Source organism: Paroedura picta, chromosome 8 (genome assembly GCF_049243985.1).
Source record: "Paroedura picta isolate Pp20150507F chromosome 8, Ppicta_v3.0, whole genome shotgun sequence".
Taxonomy (NCBI): domain Eukaryota; kingdom Metazoa; phylum Chordata; class Lepidosauria; order Squamata; family Gekkonidae; genus Paroedura; species Paroedura picta.
The window spans coordinates 79,506,878-79,528,333 of NC_135376.1; the positions used below are offsets into that span (position 1 = coordinate 79,506,878).

The window sequence follows — 21,456 nt, forward strand, 5'->3', positions numbered from 1 at the left end:
AGGGGGGGCAGACCAGGAAGCGTGCTTACCCTCTCTGGTGGAAACACAACTAGAGTTTGAGTCCCATGCCAGAAATTTGGGAGTTATTATTGATGCCTCATTAACACTTGAGGCACAGGTCAAACGAGTAGCTGGCCAGGCATTTTCCCATCTTCGCCAGGCCCGGCTACTAGCGCCCTATCTGTCTTCTGAACACCTGGCCAACTGTCACCTCCAGAATAGATTTCTGTAACTTGCTCTATGCTGGCCTGCCTCTGGGCTTGATCCGGAAACTACAGCTGGTCCAAAACACAGCTGCTAGGGTCCTCACAGGTACATCTAGGAGGGCCCATATCCAGCTAGTGCTGAGGCAGCTGCATTGGTTGCCAGTTATATTCCGGATCAGGTTCAAGGTTCTGGTTTTGACCTTCAAGGCCATCCGCGATCTCGGCCCAGTGTATATGCCTCCTGCAGGGCTTTATGCTCTGCGGGTGCTAGCCCTTTGATCATCCCTGGCCCCAGGGAAGTTCGCCTGGCTTTGACCAGGGCTAAGGCCTTTTCGGTCCTGGCCCTGACCTGGTGGAATGAGCTCCCAGGAGAGCTACAGGCCCTGCAGAAACTTCCAGCATTCCTCAGGGCCTGCAAGAAGGAGCTCATCCACCAGGTCTACAGATGAGACCGGGCAGCAAGGAGATCATGCCCCCACTTCATAAAATGGCAGTAGCAAGCTCCATTAGCACCCCTCCACCTCCCTGTTAGATGGGATGTGGGATTAGTTTAGGATGAGTTTTTTTGCCGCAACGTCTTGGTCTGATAGGCCTTTTTATCTGTATTAGTTTTACTGTTTTAGGTTTTTGGGGGGGATTTTAAGTGATTTTAGCCCGCCTTGAGCCTCCAGGGGGTGGCGGGAAATAAATAAATATAACAACAACAACTTTTTATGGGTAATACAGTGCCATTTTAATCCCTATGTGGAATCAGTTCTTCAGTTCTGCTATCTGTGGACTATGGAAAAAGAATGTAAATTAGCACTGCCAATCATCTCGAGCATGCCAGAGCAGTTCAGAAAATTACCTTTCTATGTAGAGCAATGAATCAAATTTATAAAGGACATGTTTGTAAAGGACATGTTTACACATCCCATGCTAGAGAAATTTGATACCGCCTATGCTCAGGAAAGCAAATATTGATTGTTATCAGCAGCCTGTTTAGCTTTCAATGAAGTGCTGAAACAAATGCCTACTTCATTTAATGTAGTGAATTTGATATTTATGACAGCTATAAGAACGTTCTCTGATTAAAATCTCCCTTTACCGATAACCTAGTCTGTGATTTTAAGTGAGCATTTCCCCTCTCATATTCAGCCTCTTCTCCACACCTAACAGGAATGATAAACAATACTACCATACCTTGTAGGGATGTTGCAACAGTTTCTGAGAAAATGTTCATAGAGCACTCTGAATTCCTAAAATATGCTATATAAATGCTGAGTATTGTTAAATAAATACTTTAAGATGGGTGATCTTTATTTTCCAGGGTTAATTTTACAACAAAATCTCTTGATAAAGATTAAAAAGGGCAATTCCGTGTCCTTAAGTGAATAAACTGCAATTGTTGGTAGTGTTATTTCAAGATGGATTCCTTAAAGCTTTATTTATTTGGAAGATTTGTTTTATTTATAAATTTTAAAATAAATGTTCCGCTTTTCTTCTTACAATGAGCAGGTTGAATTCAGTAGCATACAGTGTGTGAGATGCTTGCCTTTACTGAAATTTTGATCCATTCCCCCCTCCCCCCGGCATTGCATTCTTTGGGTTACTTACTGTTAAACCTGGAAGTCCAATTGGACCTGTTAGTCCTGGGGGTCCTGGCATCCCTTGATCACCTTTTTCTCCAATTGCACCATCAAGACCCTAAAGAGAAAGGAAGAGATTTAATTAAAAAAAATGAACACTGAACTTTGAATAAATGTTTTATCAGAGAAGAACAGAGCTACATTTAGGGATATAATAGGTCAGTTACACTTTAAGGGCATCACAATATCAGGAGGATCTAGAGAAGAAAAAGAACTAAGGAACTAAAGCTGATGGTTATTAACATTATCAGCTACCTTTAGGAAATGTAAACTAGAAAAGGGCTATGATCTTCAAACCAATGACTACCATGACTGTATATGTATTTCTAAGACATCATTTGAAAATAGGACATGTTTGCACTTTAAACTGTAACTCTTGATGCTGCAATCTTTTTTATTTAAGTGAAAAGTCATAGGGAAATTAATCACGGAAGCACTCATAATGTGTAGTTTTGCTCTCTCTCTCTCTCTCTCTCTCTCTCACACACACACATCTTTCCCTTGTGCCAAAATTTCCAAATTAGCATTTTTTGATGTTATTTTTGTGTCCATTATGTATGAATGAAGAAAAACAAATGAAAGAATAACTAACTGCAACAAAACTGAGAATTGGGTGAAAATGAGGGGGTGAAAGGTTGATCTACTACTCTTCCATAAATTATATGCATCTATTTGTGTTATATATATCTCATTGCCAATATAAAGGTCTCTGGAAGGATGGGGTGGGGAGAAAGAATTTCTTCACCTTAACTTGCCTCCTTCCTCAAATAATGTATTTATTTACAAATAAATGTAGGAGATTTCTCTGAATAGCCACAACTCCTGATTTGAAAAAGGTCCAGCTAGATAAATAGGTCTTCCAAAGCTTATTCCAATGTAAATACATATAGGATTTCTGTATGTAAAAATCACCCTAGATACAGAAGAATGTGTGAGTTGTTGTAAACACAAAAACAGAGGCATGAGACTTACAGATAAAAAATAAATTTACATTGATATCAATATGATTGATAACCTAATAATGAAGATACTTAGGTCTAGCTTGGGAGAACACTGGAAGTCCTGATACCATATAGCTAATGACAGGCATATTAGTCTTTAGTCTCCCAAAGCAATCTTGCTTCAGACACAAAAGAGAGTTTATATAAAGAATATAATCAAAATCTTTATAACAGCAATTTCAGTTCTGGGAAGAAGAAAATAGTGTCTTCTTTCATTTAAAACTTAATCTGATTTAATTACTGATTTTGAAATATCACTGATACACTACATATATATCCTACTCCTTACTTTTTCACCATCATGTCCTGGAGGACCTGGCAAGCCAACTTCTCCCTAAGATACAGAAACAAATGGAAAGAAAAATATAAAGAATTATTTCACCTAGTTGTATGTGAAGTTTGGGGTTTGGCAAACAAATGAATGGCATCCCCTCTCTGCAATGATATCTAGTAGCTCTCATAAATAATACCAGAATGCACCTGCTAGCAGACTTACATTTGCATCACACTGCAGAAGGGTTGTCAACCCCCAAGTGGTAAGTAAGCAAAATGTGGTCACACGGCGAGTAGGTTAAACAATAATGAGTCTGTATGAGGCAAATGTGCAAAAGTGTAAAAGGACAGACATTAATGGATTACTTCTAAGAAAAGAAGCTGAAATCATTTTCAGATGAGGGATCCACTCCAGTGTGTCTTAACAATTAGCTAGACTGGTTAGTTTCTTTTGACATCCCAGAACCCTGATACAATTGAACCAGTTATATCTTGCCATGAGAGATCGTGAATGTATTTTGTCTTACTCTGAAGCATGATCTCCACCTTTGTTTTCTCTGTATAGCAGTGGATCCTTTTGCACTTTCCCTCCTTATATTGTACTTTTATATGTTATTAAAGGCTTATTGTTGTTGTTGTTGTTAGTTATGCTATCTCTAATGATTTGTTGTTTCTTAAATGGTTGTAAAACAACTTGCCTATTTGATGCAGCTTCCTCACCACTGCCCTTTGCAATGTAGATTAATTATCAACACCTGTGGAATTGACTATAATTAAACATTTGAGCATTTGCACATATGCCTATGTTTAGCCTTTCTGTAATTTAGAATGTTTATAGAGCTTTTTGTTTAAGTTTGTGATCGCATCGCATAAGTATAAAACCCTTTAGTTCTCCAGATGAAACTCAGCAAAAAGAAATTTATTTACTGGAAATTGTTTGAGAACTAAGGAGAATTCATTTCCTAGTAAGAATATATTTTGTTTGTATTCAAACAGAAGCTATACTTTTTTTGTTGTTTACACTTCTGCCACACATGGGCTGATTCCCTGTGATATAAGATGTCACGCCAGACCACTGCCCTCTGAGGCCTGGTGTGGATTGGGCCCTAGAAGCCACATGCTAAAGGAACATGGATTCTTCTGGGTTCCCTTTCAGAGCTGTGGGGGCCAGGCCCATCTGGACAGGTCCATCTGGACAGGAAGAATTGGGACTGCAAGGGGGCAAAAACTGCCCTGATCAGCTTTGCAGTTTGGTTTTATTTTGCAGGAAGGTGGAATTGCATGGCAAAATAAAATAATCTTACCACCCCCACCCCCCATGCATGGTGGAACCTTGCTGCCACCACTGTGTTTCCCAGAGGGACACAGCACACTGTGGAGCATGCAGCTCTGCAGCAGCACATTGGCGGCAGCCTGGGGTAGCGCTGCTGGTGCATAATCAGCCATGGACTTATTATTGTTTAACCTCCAGGTGGTGGCTAAAGATCTCTCACTGTTACAACTGACCTCCAGGCAACAGAGATCAGTTCACCTGGAGAAATGGTTACTTTGGAATGTGGACTCTATCCCACTGAAGTCATTCCCCTCCCCATACCACAACTTCCTCAGGCTCCATCCCCCACAACTTCAGATATTTCCCTAGTCAGAGCTGGCAAAAATAGCTGCAAACAGGAAACCCATAATGCATATTCAGGTTACCTGATACAGAGGGAAGTGAGGCAGCCCACTGTCAGGCAACCAATCTTGGGATTCCACTTGTTAAATAAAGCAGAGAATGGGGTGACTGAAAGAATAATATGGGAGTATCTGTGGCTGGTTCATCTGCTTGTTCATCTTCAGGGGCTTTCCGCACTCCTTCAAAATCGCACAATGGTTGCCAATTGAAAACACTACTGATTTGCCATTATGCACAACGTCGTTGACAATCTGCCACACATCTGAAACCGATCTGCAAAAAGCGCTTCCTTGTAGCGCTTTCCAAAAGTGGATTCACCCTCCAGAAAGCGCTACACTCCTGGAACCAATCTGCAACACTAGCGGGAAAGTTCTGTGCGTTACCATTGTTGTGGTTTCTACAAAGTCCCTCCCCCTGGCTCTTTCCTCTGATCTTCTGGCGAAGCAATCGCCATTTTTTTTTCTCCGAGCAAGCGGAGATCAAATCACCGGCAAGCCTTCGTTTACCCAGTGAGGCTTCCCCGGCTGCAGTCCCTCCCCAGAGCTCTTTACAGTCACTAAGCCTACTCTTTTGATGGCATCTTAAAAAAAAATCAGCCCCTTTGCTGCTACAAAAGAAAGTGGCTGCCCAATTGGAATTATCATGACACAGACTCATTCAAATTTTAGATAAGCAGTATCTATAGGAGAATGCCAGTGAAGAAATGTAACCTTTTACCCCACTTGTATTTCAGTGCCCACTACATTCATTCAAGTGTCAGTGACATGCAATTTAAATATGCCTTTAAATTCAATAATTAATTATGTGGTGTGCTTTTTGTGTGATCACTGAGAAATAGTTGCTCATCCCTGTCATAGCATGATGCAACAATCACAAGGTCATTACCTGAAACTAAACTTACAGGTGGGCTCGGATGCATTATGTTGCTTTGAGTTATTTCCTTTAGGCAAATTCATTTTAAAACAAGGTAAGCATCATCTGTTCCTGTTGCAGTCACCTGTTTTGGAGGGTGTGGTGAACTGGGGGTAAGTGCAGTCCACTGGCTGCCATCCTTAGTCCTTCACCCTTGCCCCTTCCTGTGGTTCCCTGGTGGCTGCCACCAGTAAGACCCTCTTTTTTTAAGCAGGAGTTTTACCCACTCCTGGGAAAATATAAGTGGATGTATTTATTCATTTTTCTTTTGGCCTGATAGCCCAGCTGGCTGGGGGATGGCATGTAATGGTCAGCTGACTCCTGGAACTGATACTTCCTAGATTTAATCACTAAACCAAATAACAGAAGCACCAGGCAAAAAAACAACAACAGTTGATTTGTTAAACTACAAAAAAAGAGCATCCAGAATAAAAAGGGGCAACAGGAATGGGCAGAGTAACAATTGTAGACTTAACCTCAGATAAAGAAAGCAACTAGCCTGTTCTCCCTTGAGCCTGGCTCCTGCACCCTTTCTCTCCTGTTTTCTCCTCAGTGCAGGAAGATTAACTGACTTCCAACTGTCATCCTCCTCCCCCAGAGATTCAAAAAACACCTCACATTACTGTGGAACAGAACCAATTTAAAGGAACATGAGCTTTATAAAAAGAACTCCACAGGTTGAATGTAACTCACAAATAGATTTAAAATAGGGGGCTCCACCACAGAGTGTCATTTAAGTTTGCCGTTAAGCAAAAGCTTTAATGTTTTAAAACATTAGATCAGACAGTTCAATTGCATATGATTTATTAGTAGACTTACAGAGCAATCATAAATGGAGTTACACCTTTCTAATCCCACGGATGTCTAGGATTACCAATTACCCACTGGGGACAGGACATCTTCTGGTTGCAGCTCCCACCGGGTGCTGCTGAAGCAACCATTGGGATAAAAACAACATAAAAAATTTCAACTGATGTGACAGCACTGTCCCATATCAACTCGCCTCCCCAACTCCCACTGGTTGCCGATTGCCTGCCTCTTTCTTGCAACCGTACTGATTCCAACGGATTTAAAAGGGTGTAATTCTGCCAAGGATGGCACTTTTAGAAAACTATCCAAATCAAGCAAACTTAAGTTAATTCCTGCTGGATCATTCTATGTCAGTATTTGTGAACCACAAGAAATGACTAACCTTCTGTCCAGGTGGTCCTGGCGGACCTACAGCACCTGGCAGTCCAGGAGGACCCTGAAAAAAAACATTATCTTTAAAATATGGAAACAAAATAGCATGCTTTCATTTAAAAAACCTATTTTCCTCTAAATAACTGTTCTGAAGGAAAAGCAGGACAAGCTATGAAAGAATGTACTGTTAACAGGGGGGGATTCAGCATTAGTGACATCTAAACAGAAATGTAGTTTGTATATATTATTTTAAATTGTATAGCACTCTAAAATATAGTCACCAATATAGTATCCTATTTAAAGGAAGCAGAGGCAGCACAACTGATTATTTTACAGTGTAGGGTAAATGCCCAATAAGTTTTTTTTTTTTCAAATCCACATTACCATTTTGCTTACCTGCTCCTAAAACATAAGCCTTTTGCCTAATGGCAATACAATTCCTCTTTCAGTAAATGTTTGTGCCAGAGCAAAATAACACTGGGTCAATAATGATGCTAGTGGAGTTCCAGTGTCACAAATGGTGTTGTTACCAGGGGCTACAGATTTTAACAGGGCTTGAGAAATCATTTTTAAGCATTAAATGATCCATGATGTTCGTTCTTTCTTTCTTTCTTTCTTTCTTTCTTTCTTTCTTTCTTTCTTTCTTTCTTTCTTTCTTTCTTTCTTTCTTTCTTTCTTTCTTTCTTTCTTTCTTTCTTTCTTTCTTTTTTGTGTAAATAACAGTTGTAAGAGGCTCTGATTTGGACTGCAGCAACAGTACAGAGTTGGGGAATGTTCCTCTATAGCTAACATACTGCCTGATTTGTGCCCATAGGATTCCATCAGAGGGGCAAATGTCAACACATGGAGTATAATTTGAGGTCAGGAATATCCTTTTGCTGAACAGCACAGCCCTAATTTAAACTGGGGGCTCCTCAGTCTGGTATTATACTGTAGATCCAACTAGGGATCTTCTGTCTGGTCTGACCCTAAGAAAAATATTTTCATTTTATTTGCAACAACACAAATAATATTAGTTTCAATTTCAGCAGAAATTTAGCAAGGATTACTAAACTGCACAGAAATCTATCATTTTAACATGACTTTGAAGCCAAGCTCATTACTTGTAGTTGCCACTGATGCTTCCCTTCCCAAAGTCTGGTAGGATATTCTAAAACGTTGAGTAATCAACTTTTTGCAAGGCTGTTACAGAAGGCATGAGCAACAGTTCACTATGACGTCCATCCCTGCAAGTGGTAGTGGAAGCAGCAAAGCATTTCTGGTACTTGGGCTGTTTCTACAGAGAGATGTTTCCCTGCTTTGGCTTCCAAACTGGAGGGCTTATTTTTAGACCGTCCATTCCTTAATGTGCTGTAATTGTCAAGTTTTCCCTCTCCATACGCTCCTATTTCCCCCCTTTTTTGGAACTATTTTTGGAAACAACCCAGCACTTCAACTGGAAGGAGTATGCATTTCCTGTCCTACAAAATTCCTACCCATATCAGCACCATTTCCACATTAGCCCCGTGTTGATAACATTTTTTCATCTTTTCCCCTTTGATGAGCTCCCAAAGAATGGTTTAAATTCTTCTTTTTAAAAATCAGTAATTGTTATAGTGTTGTAGGGCTTTGTTGTCACATTTATTCTTCTTTCAAATTTTAGTAGAGGTATTACAACACTGTAGTGCAGAGGGGCACATTCCTGTAGCAGCTGTGATGCCCATGCCTTTGAGAGACAAAACAGATGCACTGTGGTGTGGAGAATGTGTCAATGGGAAAGTCAGAAAAATACAGATAGAAGTGTGCAAAAGAACTCCCTTGTGTGGAAGCTACATAATCAACATGTATGGCTCTGCATGTTTGCCACGTGGAAGCAGTCCTGCATGAGGAAAAATACCTGTCCTTCAAAGTGTGGGAACTGAGGAAGGCAAAGGGAGTTTCTGTCATACCAGCAGAGAGCCTGAGTACAGAATGTTACAGAAATCCAGTCTAGAGGGACTGTTGCATGGATCACTGTGGCTAGGTGTTCCGGGGCCAGTTAGGGCACTAGTAGTTTGGCTTGGCAGAGGTGGTAGAATGCCAGCTGCACTGCTTTTATGACCAGGGCTTCCATTGTGAGGGAAGCATCCAGGATCATGCTCAGGTTCTTGGTGGAGTGAGCTGTTGAGAGCTGCACATTATTAAGGGTGGGCAGGCGTGCTTCCTCATATGGACCCTTCTTACCCAGTCACAAGATCTCTGTCTTTGAAGGATTGAACTTCAGAGCCATCTTGTCACTGGTTCCAGGCAGCTGGCTAATGTTTCTGGGGAGAGTCAGGCCATCCATCCATCCATCCATCAGGAGGAGGAGCTGGGTGTCATCTGTATATTGATGACCCAGCCAAAACTTCCCTATCAGTTGTACAAGACGGCGTATGAAGATGTTCAATAAAATAGGAGAGAGGATCGCTCCTTGTGGGACTCCACAAGTAAGCTGTCAGTGGTTTGATGTTCTCTCTCCTATTGCAACCCTCTATCTATGAGGAAGGAGATCAGCCACTGAAGGGTTGTCCCTCATTTTCTGGTATCAGTGAGGTGGTGAGGTAAGAGTTCATGGTCAACTGTGTCAAATGCTACTGAAAGCTCTAGTAATATCAGCAGCGCCGACCCGCCTCATTCCAAATGGCGATGGAGGTCAACTGTCAGAATGACTAGCGTTGTCTCTACCTCACAGCCAGGTTGGAAACCTGACTGAGATGGGTCTAGGACTGAAGCTTCTTCCTGGAATGCCATTAATTTACCGAGACGGCTCGGTACTTATCCGGCTCTCGTGGCTCTAAAGATCTTTTTTCAGTAGTGGGTGTCCCTCTGCCTCAGTCTTTCTGGGAATTCTCCCATTGTGAGAGAGAGATTGATTATCTCCCAGAGGAAGCCCCTTATCCTTATATCAGATGTTTTTAGGAGCCACAATGGGCAGGAGTCCAGGGGGTATGGGGCTGGCCTCACTGCTGTTAGCATCCTGTCCACTTCAGTCAGCATGAGTCACCTGAAGTTCCTCAGTGGTTTTCTCTAAAGACAGCCCAAAGGCCTCTAGTTCACTATAATTAATTTATGAGTTCTGATGAAGCAGGACTGGGGAAATCTTTACTGGGACCAAGTATACAGAATGTGTGAAGTGCTTTTAACATTCATAAAGCATTAGGCAAATGATAACTATCCTATTAGTTAACACTTAATTTTTTATTGGGAAATTTATTCTGTTCTTAATGTGCTGTGGTTTCCAGCCCCAGGCCTTTCAGATGCAGTACCGTAGAAATAAAGCACACTGGTTTCATCAACCCCTCAGAATGGAAAACTTTATAATGTGACTTTTTTGTGTATCTGATTTTGGACTTCAGATCTATGTAACTCAAATCTTATAATTAAAAACTGCCATTCCTTTTATATAACTAACATTGAAATTAGACAGAGAATAAACTATACTCACCATGAGGGCCAAGTTTTGAATTTCCTGTTGGGGAAATAAATATATTGGGAAGTTAAAGTTTCCCATATAAAGAGTATACTTTTCTTTTATTTCAGCACAAATGTTAAAATGTTTATGAAATACATTAAAAGGGCAAATTAAATGTGTGAAATATAAGTTTTGGAAGTAGGACCTTTAAAACAGGTTTTCCATGGCAATTCTTTTTACCAGAGACAAATTATATTATATTTATACTCCATTTGCACCTCACTTTTTCTCTCCAGTGGAGCTTATCACATTCTCCCCTCTTTCATTTTATCTTCAATGTTGTTATTGTTGTTGTTAGGTGCGAAGTCGTGTCTGACCCATCGCGACCCCATGGACAATGATCCTCCAGGCCTTCCTGTCCTCTACCATTCCCCGGAGTCCATTTAAGTTTGCACTGCTTCAGTGTCTCCATCCAGCCACCTCATTCTCTGGCGTCCCCTTCTTCTTTTGCCCTCAATCACTCCCAGCATTAGGCTCTTCTCCAGGGAGTCCTTCCTTCACATGAGGTGGCCAAAGTATTTGAGTTTCATCTTCAGGATCTAGCCTTCTAAGGAGCAGTCAGGGCTGATCTCCTCTAAGACTGACCGGTTTGTTTGCCTTGCAGTCCAAGGGACCTCAGGGCTCGGTGCTCGGCCCGGTACTTTTTAACATATTTATTAATGATCTAGATGAGGGGGTGGAGGGACTACTCATCAAGTTTGTAGATGACACCAAATTGGGAGGACTGGCAAATACTCCGGAAGATAGAGACAGAGTTCAACGAGATCTGAACACAATGGAAAAATGGGCAAATGAGAACAAGATGCAATTTAATAAAGATAAGTGTAAAGTTCTGCATCTGGGTCAGAAAAATGAAAAGCATGCCTACTGGATGGGGGATACGCTTCTAGGTAGCACTGTGTGTGAACGAGACCTTGGGGTACTTGTGGATTGTAAACTAAACATGAGCAGGCAGTGTGATGCAGCGGTAAAAAAGGCAAATGCCATTTTGGGCTGTATCAACAGAGGCATCACATCAAAATCACAAGATGTCATAGTCCCATTGTATACGGCACTGGTCAGACCACACCTGGAGTACTGTGTGCAGTTCTGGAGGCCTCACTTCAAGAAGGACATCGATAAAATTGAAAGGGTACAGAGGAGAGCGACGAAGATGATCTGGGGCCAAGGGACCAAGCCCTATGAAGATAGGTTGAGGGACTTGGGAATGTTCAGCCTGGAGAAAAGGAGGTTGAGAGGGGACATGATAGCCCTCTTTAAGTATTTGAAAGGTTGTCACTTGGAGGAGGGCAGGATGCTGTTTCTGCTGGCTGCAGAGGAAAGGACACGCAGTAATGGGTTTAAACTTCAAGTACAACGATATAGGCTAGATATCAGGAAAAAGTTTTTCACAGTCAGAGTAGTTCAGCAGTGGAATAGGCTGCCTAAGGAGGTGGTGAGCGCCCCCTCACTGGAAGTCTTCAAGCAAAGGTTGGATACACACTTTTCTTGGATGCTTTAGGATGCTTAGGGCTAATCCTGCGTTGAGCAGGGGGTTGGACTAGATGGCCTGTATGGCCCCTTCCAACTCTATGATTCTATGATTCTATGACTCGCAAGAGTCTTCTCCAGCACCAGAGTTCAAAAGCCTCAATTCTTTGACGCTTGGCCTTCCTTATGGTCCAACTTTCGCAGCCATACATTGCAACTGGGAAGACCATAGCCTTGACTAAACGCACTTTTGTTGGCAGGGTGATGTCTCTGCTTTTTAGGATGCTGTCTAGATTTGCCATAGCTTTCCTCCCCAGGAGCAAGCGTCTTTTAATTTCTTTGCTGCAGTCCCCATCTGCAGTGATCTTGGAGCTCAGGAAAATAAAATCTGTCACTATCTCCATTTCTTTCCCATCTATTTGCCAGGAATTGAGAGGGCCGGATGCCATGATCTTTGTTTTCTTGATGTTGAGTTTCAAGCCAACTTTTGCACTCTCCTTTATTTATCTTCAATACAATTATGTTAATTAGGTGAGGCTGGGAGGATGTGACCAGCCTACAGCAAGGTTCCATGGCAGAGTGGAGATTTGATCCTGGATCCCTCAAGATGCTAGTCTGACACTCTAAGCACAGTACTACACTGGCTCCAATTTAGAGACCAAATTTATAGGAATGTAGCTTAGAACACTTTATGTACACTCACCCCAGCCCCATAAAGGGCAAAACAGCTTCAGCCTCCTGCCTTTCTGAAGATGGACAGGAGTCAATGTGTATGCCAAGATAGCTACATATAACAATCAGTCAAATTGTCTTAAAGTGTAGTGTCCCATATCAATCATTAGGCCATACTAAATATACCTGTGTAGCATGATAAACAGCTTACAGAAATAGCCTGAATATCAAAGTTAGCATCACAGAGAAATATGGACACAAACTGGTTGACAAGACAAAATTTGGCACAAACTTGACGCAATTTGTAACCCTGGAATCCAAATATTTACTGCACTTTTGTGTGCTTTGGATTGGCTGTTTGGGCCATTTAAACTTCACAGCTGAGCAAGCCATTTAATCCAGCTGTTTCATGCCCCTGCATTCCATTTTTAAGCTGGGGGAAATGAAACAGACCAGTGAAATAACTTGCAGCCATTTAAACCTAACAGCTGGTGGGCTAACCCGCCCTGCTCACCCAAACCATTTCACTGACTGGTTTAGCTTCCTTTTGTTTGGAAATGTAAGAGAGTGGTTAGGAGCACAGACTTCTAATCTGGCGAGCCAGGTTTGATTCTGCGCTCCCCCACACGCAGCCTTGGGTAACCTTGGGCTCGCCACGGCACTGATAAAACTGTTCTGACCGAGAAGTGATATCAGAGCTCTCTCAGCCTCACCCACCTCATAGGGTGTGGGGAGAGGAACGGGAAGGCGACTGTAAGCCGCTTTGAACCTCCTTTGGGTAGAGAAAAGCAGCATATAAGAACCAACTCTTCTTCATCATCAAAACCAACCACTGAAATGGTGCCAATCATTTAATCCAAACAGCATGGCAAGTCTGCCCATCAGCATATCGTTTAAATCAGTGGTCCCCAACCTTTCTGAGGCTGGGGACCGGCAGGGCAGCATGCCGTGCCCGCGGCCCGTGCATGTGTGGGCCCTGCCCGCGCCCACGCCAATGCGTCATGCGCGGCCGAAATCGCGCATGCGCAGAAGTGCCGTGCATGCGCGATTTTGGCGCGGCAAATGCGTCATGCACGGCCGAAATCGCACATGTGCAAAAGTTCCGTGCATGCGCGATTTCGGCCGCGCATGCGTGCATGCGCGGGCATGGCCTGCACATGCACGGACTGCAGGCGCGGCCCTGATTTCCTCTCCCCGCCCTCCCACAGTAAGAAGCTTCCCGGGCCGCAAGCTTGCGGCCTGGGAAGTTTTTTACTGCGGGGGGGGGGCGGGGAGAGGGAGCCGCGTCCCGGCGCCATGGCCTTCGCGGCCCGGCACCGGGCCGCAGCCCGCAGGTTGGGGACCACTGGTTTAAATAGCTCACAGCCATTTCCAAGCAGGGAAAAGTGAAATAGACCTAACAGTTGATGGTCAAAGCCACTTTGCTGTTACGCTAATGTAGCTGCCAGCGATTTAAACAAAACAACATGGTGAATCTGCGTATTAGCTATACGGTTTAAATGGCTGCAAGCCTTTGAAGGGAGATCCAAACTGGCCAATTCAGGGAAATTCCAGCTTGGTTCAGGTTTCAGTTCAGGGATTGCCCCAAACCCCACCAGAACTTTTAGGTTCATGCCTATTCCTAGAAATAACAAGAGCAAAATGGAACTTTATTAAGCAAAATGGAATTTATAAAGCAAGAAAAACAATATGTTTTGAGCCCAAGTAAGATCCTCAACACAGTGAAAACCTCAAGTAAAAGTTTAAAGTTCTTATTTAAAATGTTACATAGCAAGCCAAGTCACATTCCATATCTAATCTGAAACACCGGCAATATACATTCAGAAAGAAAAAGGTTGCTTATTAAAACATGCTCTATAACTCCAGCCATATTGAGTCGAGCCATATTGAGTGTACCTTTTAACTGATATGCCAATAAAGGTTGGATTGATTGAGAACAAAATAACAGCATAAAACCAAGCCAGTGGACATAAACTGCAAAAAAACTATCCATAAAATAGAAGCAGTCCACTCACAAAGCTGGTTAGATAAAACCACAACCCTCCTGAATTATACTTGTTAGTTTTGTTTTATTTGTTTTTTTTACCTGTAAGGCCTTATTGATATTGCCATTGTAATCCACTATTTCGTTCTTTCCTGGTTCCCCTTTGGGACCCTGAAAAAAAGCAGTTGTGTAAGTGGTTAGAACCTGGAACTTCCATCTAGAGCTAAGCTATGTGGAATACAATTGGTTTCTAAGGTAACTGAAGATTCAAAGTCAATACAGGAAAAATTTTCAGGTGTTTGATAATGTTCCAAGATGCTCATTTTCAAATCAGTGCTTGGGATTAATACTGCTAGCAACAAAATTTTAAGCACCTGTATTTGGAGAGTGGCTTCTGAAAATATTTATGATAGTCAGATTTATTTGTATACTTTGAGCCATTGCTGAAAGGTAAGCTAGAAGATCTCCTCTGCCTGAATAGGCAAGTGTGAGAGGTCAAACAGAACCTCAATCTATTAGGTTGCTGAAAATCTTACTTTGTAACGCAGTCAGTTTTCCTGAATATTGCCTCTGACTCTAACGCAACAATCACCCCTGGGACTTCTTCTTCTAATGTAGAAACTAATAAGTATTACATAGTTCCATTTACCCATATATCATCCTATGATTTCTCATGTCTGAAACACATAATGACTCACAAAGAAGAGCTGAGCAACATTTAGGGGGGTTAAATGAGGTTTCTCCAATACACTCATTACCATTTATGCACTGGAGGTTTCATGCTGGGTTGCAGGCTGGAGTTTTAGTCGTGGCAAGTTGCCCCATCTCTTCCTGCACCCACACAGGTGAGCATTTGGCCCGGTGCACCTCATCTGCCCCCGATTTGTACTTCTGCATGAGAGCTGGGGCAGTGAAGTTCCCAGTGCATAAACGGTCATTGTGACGATCTAATCTGGCATGGCTCTATTGTATGCAACACACACATTAACAAAATTAGGTAATTGTGAACCATAAAATACATTGACAACGTAACACTGCCACTTGGATTTTCAATAATGATTAGAACTTTGCATTTCCACATGAATTATAAATACTGTGGGGAGATTTATTGTGTGCCATATCTTCTATCTAACAACTTGCTTGAAAAAGAGGTTTGTTGCCAATTCCAGAGTTTTCCATATTCCTCTAGGAAAATACAGGCAAGAAATTTTGATTAACTATTTCAAAGGGAATATAGGAGAATACCTTACTTTCTTCATGAAAGAGCTATTGTTCACAGATCTGTTGACATTCAGTGCTTAAAACAGCAAATGAGCAGTTCTATCCTAAGCATGGATATCAAAGGATACAACTGTGCTTAGGATGGCATTGTAAATGCCCTAGTGAGAAACAATGCTCCTCAAATGCATCTGTAGGCATCCCCTCTGGAATAGTCATTACACTTATGAAAAAGGCTGAGAAGGTTCTTTACCTTTGGTCCAGGAGATCCAGGTAATCCTGGTGGTCCAGGTTCCCCTTTGCCTCCACCAAGAGCATTGTCAGAATCACCTTTCTCTCCCTAGGTTCAGAGAAAGATAAACAATGGTCAGTTGCTTATTATACCTTGGGGTTTTCCAGATCACAGTTGTGTTCTCAATGGCTGCCTCCACAAGGCAGGTTTTCCTACCTCAGCTATGAAACTGGAGTGGTTGGAATGTCCAAAACACATCTTGCTGGAATTTTCCTGTTTCTGGGGTTCCTACATTCTTGAATACACTCCTTTACAAACTTCTTCTACTCCAGTTTTTGGGGAAAGAATACTGTCCTAATGCCTTAAGGGTAGCCATGTTGGTCTACAGCAGAACAGCTAGATTCAAGTTCAATAGTACCTTAAAGACCAACAAGGTTCGGAGGATATAAGCTTCCAAAAGTCAATGCTCCCTTTGGCCCCTCATGAACGGGCCATAATGCCTGCATTGGCGGCGGCAGCTCTTCGGGAAAAATCACTGATAACACTTGCTGCCAGTGCCAGTGCGGGTGCCTCCTGGCCCAGAGCTATGGAAGGCCCGTGTTAAGCAAATGTGGGATCTTCCATAGCTTCCTGGATAAGCTGGGGCTGTGGCAGGCCGCCACTGTGCGTAATTGCCACCGCCAGGCCTATCGGCCTGCCCAGCCCCAACCCTGTAGGGACACCGCACACCCCTGTGGGCTCCACGGAGCCCTGGAGCTGGCAGGGGCGACCCCTTGCCCCCACCTGGGCATGCAGAGGGGGCCTGCCCCCCCACTCCCCCCTGGGCTGTCCAAACCTCCCTCCCCCCCCGGCCGCTCCGCCTTGCCTCCTGGCCCCGGCATTCAGCGTGCGCGTGCTAGGCCGGGGCAGCCCAGCATGCCCTGCCCCCGTGCATACACCGCAACAGCACGGTGGCAGCGCGCAGTAGCTGCCGCCGTGCATAAAAGGCCTTTGTCAGATCTGATGATGGGAGCTTTGCCTCTCAGAAGCTTAAACCCCAACATCTTGCGGATCTCTAAGGTACTACTGGACTTTAATCTAGTTGTCCTAATACATTAGAAGACCATATATAAGAAATTGTGAATACTTCCAATCCTATAAAGGTCTGGCTCACAATGACATGATTTTCTCACTATCAGCCCTTTGTGGGTGCTGTTTTCTCAACCATTTTTCTCTGCTACATGGCTCTTTTTTATTTAAGGGATTTTAAACAAAAATCAATAATTGCTATTGTGCTATAACAATCTATTGCCACATCTTTTTGCAATATCAACAGAATAATTATAGTGATGCAGTTCATTACTGAACAAAAGAACAATAAAAGGGCTGGCAACGCATGGGAGTCATGTCAAGCCAATGCAGTGAAAGCCAATGCAGTGTTTCTCCTGAGCACACATGGAAGGAAAGGGTTGGAAAGGAAGAATCAGAAAACTGCCATGGGTGGAGATCTAGCATGGTATAGTAGGATCTGGGAGGATCTTGGAGACCCACTCTACCATGAGAGCTTTCTGAGTAACTGTGGGTCAGTTGCTCTTTCAGCCTCACCTTCCTCACAGGGCTCTGATTATAAAATCGGGGGAGGAGAAAATGTTGTAAGGCATTATGATCCCCGTTATGGTAAAAAATAAATCAAGGTATAAATAAGCTGTTGCCAATTTTCTTGCTTCTGCATTCACAGTGGCAATGAGAGCAATATGGAGAATATCTGCTATATGGAAGCAGCTCATGTTGATATGCTGGTAAATGTCTCTCTTAATTTCAGTCTCAGTTCAGACACCATGGTGACAATTTTGTAACATCTGCACCTAGAAAGTATATATCTTAGGAGTGGACCCCATACTTTTTGGGCAGCAAATTAATCCCTTGCCATTTCTAGTTTAGAAACATCTCAGAGCCACTGTCAATCAGAGGAGACAACAGTGAGCTAGCTGGACCAATATCCTTACTTGGGATATGATAGTGTGCATATATGTACACACTCACACAAATCAGATTTTTGCTGATTATTTTAAACAAAGCATTCCATGCCTAATCAAATAACTCTGTGAGAAAATGGACCATGCTTCATGGAAAGATTTCCCCTTCCCTCACTAAACTAAACAAACCTTCTGTCCTAAGATTCCAGGAGGTCCTGGATCACCAAGAGCTCCTTTTTCACCCTGTTGGCAGAATACAGATGAGGTAAGACACTGGCTGCAATGATCTGTATTAACTATTAACATTTAAATTCTTAATATTCCAACCTCTATTTCAAGACATCTATATTATTTGCATGATATTTGGAGCAAAGGTCAAAATGTACATGGCCATGCAAATAAAACTGAATATTTTTGTCCACAGTGATACAAACAACGCACTGAATAAGAGTGGAAATTATGTATGCCCAGGGACATTTTGATCTCCTATCTAAAACTATAAAAGCAAAACTGAACTGGCCTCTTTCCTTATGAACATAAGCCATTAAGCAAAGTGTTTTATTTTCAAATTAGACTTGGAAATATAAAGATGTAATGAGCTGTACCGATAACTAATACTGATCAGTCATAAGATAAGCGGTGATTACATCTCCTTATAAATATTTAAACATTCCAACAATCTTCTGTATCCCTCTGTGAACCGATCATATTTATCTAATTTGGTATTTCAAATGTTAAGACAGACATAATATTAAAATACAGCTCATGGCAGACATCTGGGTCTGGCTTTGTAGGCTTAGTGGCTGCCCCCAGAAATTCACCACCCACACAAGTGATCCAGGCCTCACAGACAACACTGCATAACTGTGCCCAATGGCCATCACTACACAACTGGGCTCAGCCCAGTAGCAGCCCTGACCATACAACTGGGGATGACATTTCCCAAGGAGATATTGCTGGTGATGCATGTGATGGACACCTCCAGGATTTATTTCTGTAACTCACTCTACATGGGCCTGCCCTTGTCTCTGTCCTGGAAATTGCAACTGCTGCAAAATGCGGCTGCAAGGGTCCTCGCCGGAACACCTTGGAGGGCCCATATCCAGCCTATGCTGGATGCATTGGTTGCTGGTTGTGGCCTGGATACGGTTCAAGGTTTTGTTTTTGACCTTTAAGGCTCTTCGCAGTCTGTGACCCACATATCTGAGAGACTGCTTATCGCCCTATGCCCCCTGCAGGGCTTTGCGCTCTGTTCGTTGTTCCTGGCTCCAGAGAAGTATGCCTGGCCTCAACAAGGGCCAGGGACTTTTTGGTCCTGGCCTCTACCTGATAAAATGAGCTCCTGGAGGAGCTGCGGGCCCTAGCAGAGCTTTTGGCACTCCGCAGGGCCTGCAAAATGGAGCTCTTCCACTAGGTTTACAGTTGAGGCTAGAGCTAGAGGAAGAGCGGATGGCCCCCCCCTGGAAGATCTTTTGTCATGCTGGTTCCAGCATGAACATGACTAGATGTTGTACCCTCTGGCACCCCGGCTGGTAACCTTTCCATGGTGGAAGTGCCAGTCTTTACTGTCATCTTGTTGCACTGTGTTTTTTTCAATTTTTCAATTTTATAATGGGGTTAATTGAGATTGTTATGGTATTTTACTGTTGTAACCCGTCACAAGCCAGTTTTCCAGGAGTGGCGAGTAATAAATATAATGATGATGATGATGATGATGGTGATGGTGATGATGATGATGGTCAGATAGAGGAAGACTGGCTGGTGGCTGGGAAGGAAGCAGGAATATGAGATAGGTATGGGGTCTTTCAGCAAAGGGAAAGAGAAAATAGTGGCAGCAGGTGAAACAAGAGAAAATAAGATGTCATCACAAGTCCTTGCAGGTCCCCTGCTTGTTTTTTTTTATAACTCTGACCAGTAATCATGGGCTCGTAACAGGCCAAATCAATCCATTCTGCAGCCTAACACTAAAAACACTGGGGAGCTGTTCCCATATCCCTCTGAGATATGCTGACATCAAAAAATGTCATTGATTCAGTAATACCACAGTTTTCTTTATATTACTTTTATAAGGATGCTAATGTTATGTCTGTTCTGAACAGCGATGCCCTGTCTTATCAGGGCTGAAATCAGGTAGTCCAAAAATTAAACACATTCCACAAAATATTAACCTGTTCTTATGGCACAGCACACAGATGTAAGTAAGGGAGTGGAAGCATTCTTCCAAAGCATAGAAATGCAGCCCAAAGCAAACAGAACAAGAATTGGGTTGGTTGACAAGCGATGAAAATCAGAAAATCAAGCCCAAGCATTTTACAATGCCCTACCCTATGCCCCCTTTTCCCTGGGAAACCTGGGGGACCCATCTTTCCTGCAATTCCACGTTCTCCCTTTTTAAAGTAAGAAAGAAGAGAGAGAGAGAGAGAGAGAGAGAGAGAGAGAGAGAGAGAGAGAGAGAGAGAGAGAGAGAGAGAGAAATTATGTTCTCAAAATACATCATCGAAACATAAATCATGTGACCCAACAGCAAAACAATTTCTACCTCAGTAGGGAAGACCCAAAGCTCATACTCTGACATATTAAAACCACAAAACATGTCAGATAATGGCAGCTGGATGGGTAGCTACTGATATGGCAAAAAATACAGAATAAACTGATACAAGTCTGGGTACTTGACATCTGTAGCACACCAAAGCATGAGAAGTATCTCAGGATATGTGCTTACTTAGCACCTGATATGAAGGCAGAAGCATTTGTATATGTAGTTAAATCAAGGAATAGGAAACTAAAGCAGCCGCATCTCAAGATTTATGACAGGTGCTCAAAGTACTGATTACCACTTTCAAAGTCCTTCATAGCCTAGGATGTACCTGTACGAATGCCTCTCCTGACTTGCCCCGCTGTGGCAGTTTGCTCTTCTGCAGTCACCATCCTACAAATGGTAAGACCAGCAGTTTCCAGTACCTGCGGCTCCCATCTGCCCTGCTTAACAGGAAGAAAGGCTCCCATACTTTTATTATACCACAGAATGTATCAAAGGGAATTGCCCAGGAGGTGATTTTTATCTCATAAATAGGATCATAGTTAATGTTTGAAATTGTAGGCAGATTTAATTGCATTATTCACTGTAAATATTATACTGTTACATTAAATTATTGGGTCCACTTTAATTGGATTACTGGTTGTATTATTATACTGCTCTTATTTTAAACTAGCAAAATATCCGTTGTAATTGAAAATACAATGGGTGCTACCCTTCTCTCCCCCTGCAACAGGCAGGCCTGCTGAGGCCACAGTGGGCCTTCTCGGGGTGAGGGGAAGTGCTGGTGGGGGTTATGGCCTTCCCCACCCCTCCACATGGCAGCAAGGCCAGGGCCCGCCTCCCTTCCCTCCCAGATCCTGTTCCTGGTCCCAGGCCCACTCCCGTCCTCCCAGCTTGCACTTGCTAGCTGCCTTACAACTTGCAGGCAGTCAAGTGGAGCAGGCTGGCAGTGGAGGGGGATGTGGCCAGGGGTGGGACAGCTTACCTGACTGGCCGTTCGTTGGATGGACATCCAGTCAGGGGTAGGACAGGCTACC

The 21,456-nt window shown here is 42.9% G+C and overlaps 1 protein-coding gene across 1 annotated transcript in view; it reads right to left on the bottom strand.

Moving 5' to 3' along the window:
- Positions 1–21,456, bottom strand: part of COL13A1 (collagen type XIII alpha 1 chain) — a 152,777-nt gene that overhangs the window by 49,080 nt on the left and 82,241 nt on the right. The window contains exons 21-28 of the mRNA XM_077350539.1: positions 20,205–20,267; positions 18,070–18,123; positions 15,947–16,033; positions 14,578–14,646; positions 10,323–10,346; positions 6,888–6,941; positions 3,125–3,169; positions 1,803–1,892 (exon numbers count right to left, since the gene is read on the bottom strand). Of these exons, the coding sequence (XP_077206654.1) occupies positions 1,803–1,892; positions 3,125–3,169; positions 6,888–6,941; positions 10,323–10,346; positions 14,578–14,646; positions 15,947–16,033; positions 18,070–18,123; positions 20,205–20,267 (486 nt within the window). The remainder of the gene's footprint in view (positions 1–1,802; positions 1,893–3,124; positions 3,170–6,887; positions 6,942–10,322; positions 10,347–14,577; positions 14,647–15,946; positions 16,034–18,069; positions 18,124–20,204; positions 20,268–21,456) is intronic.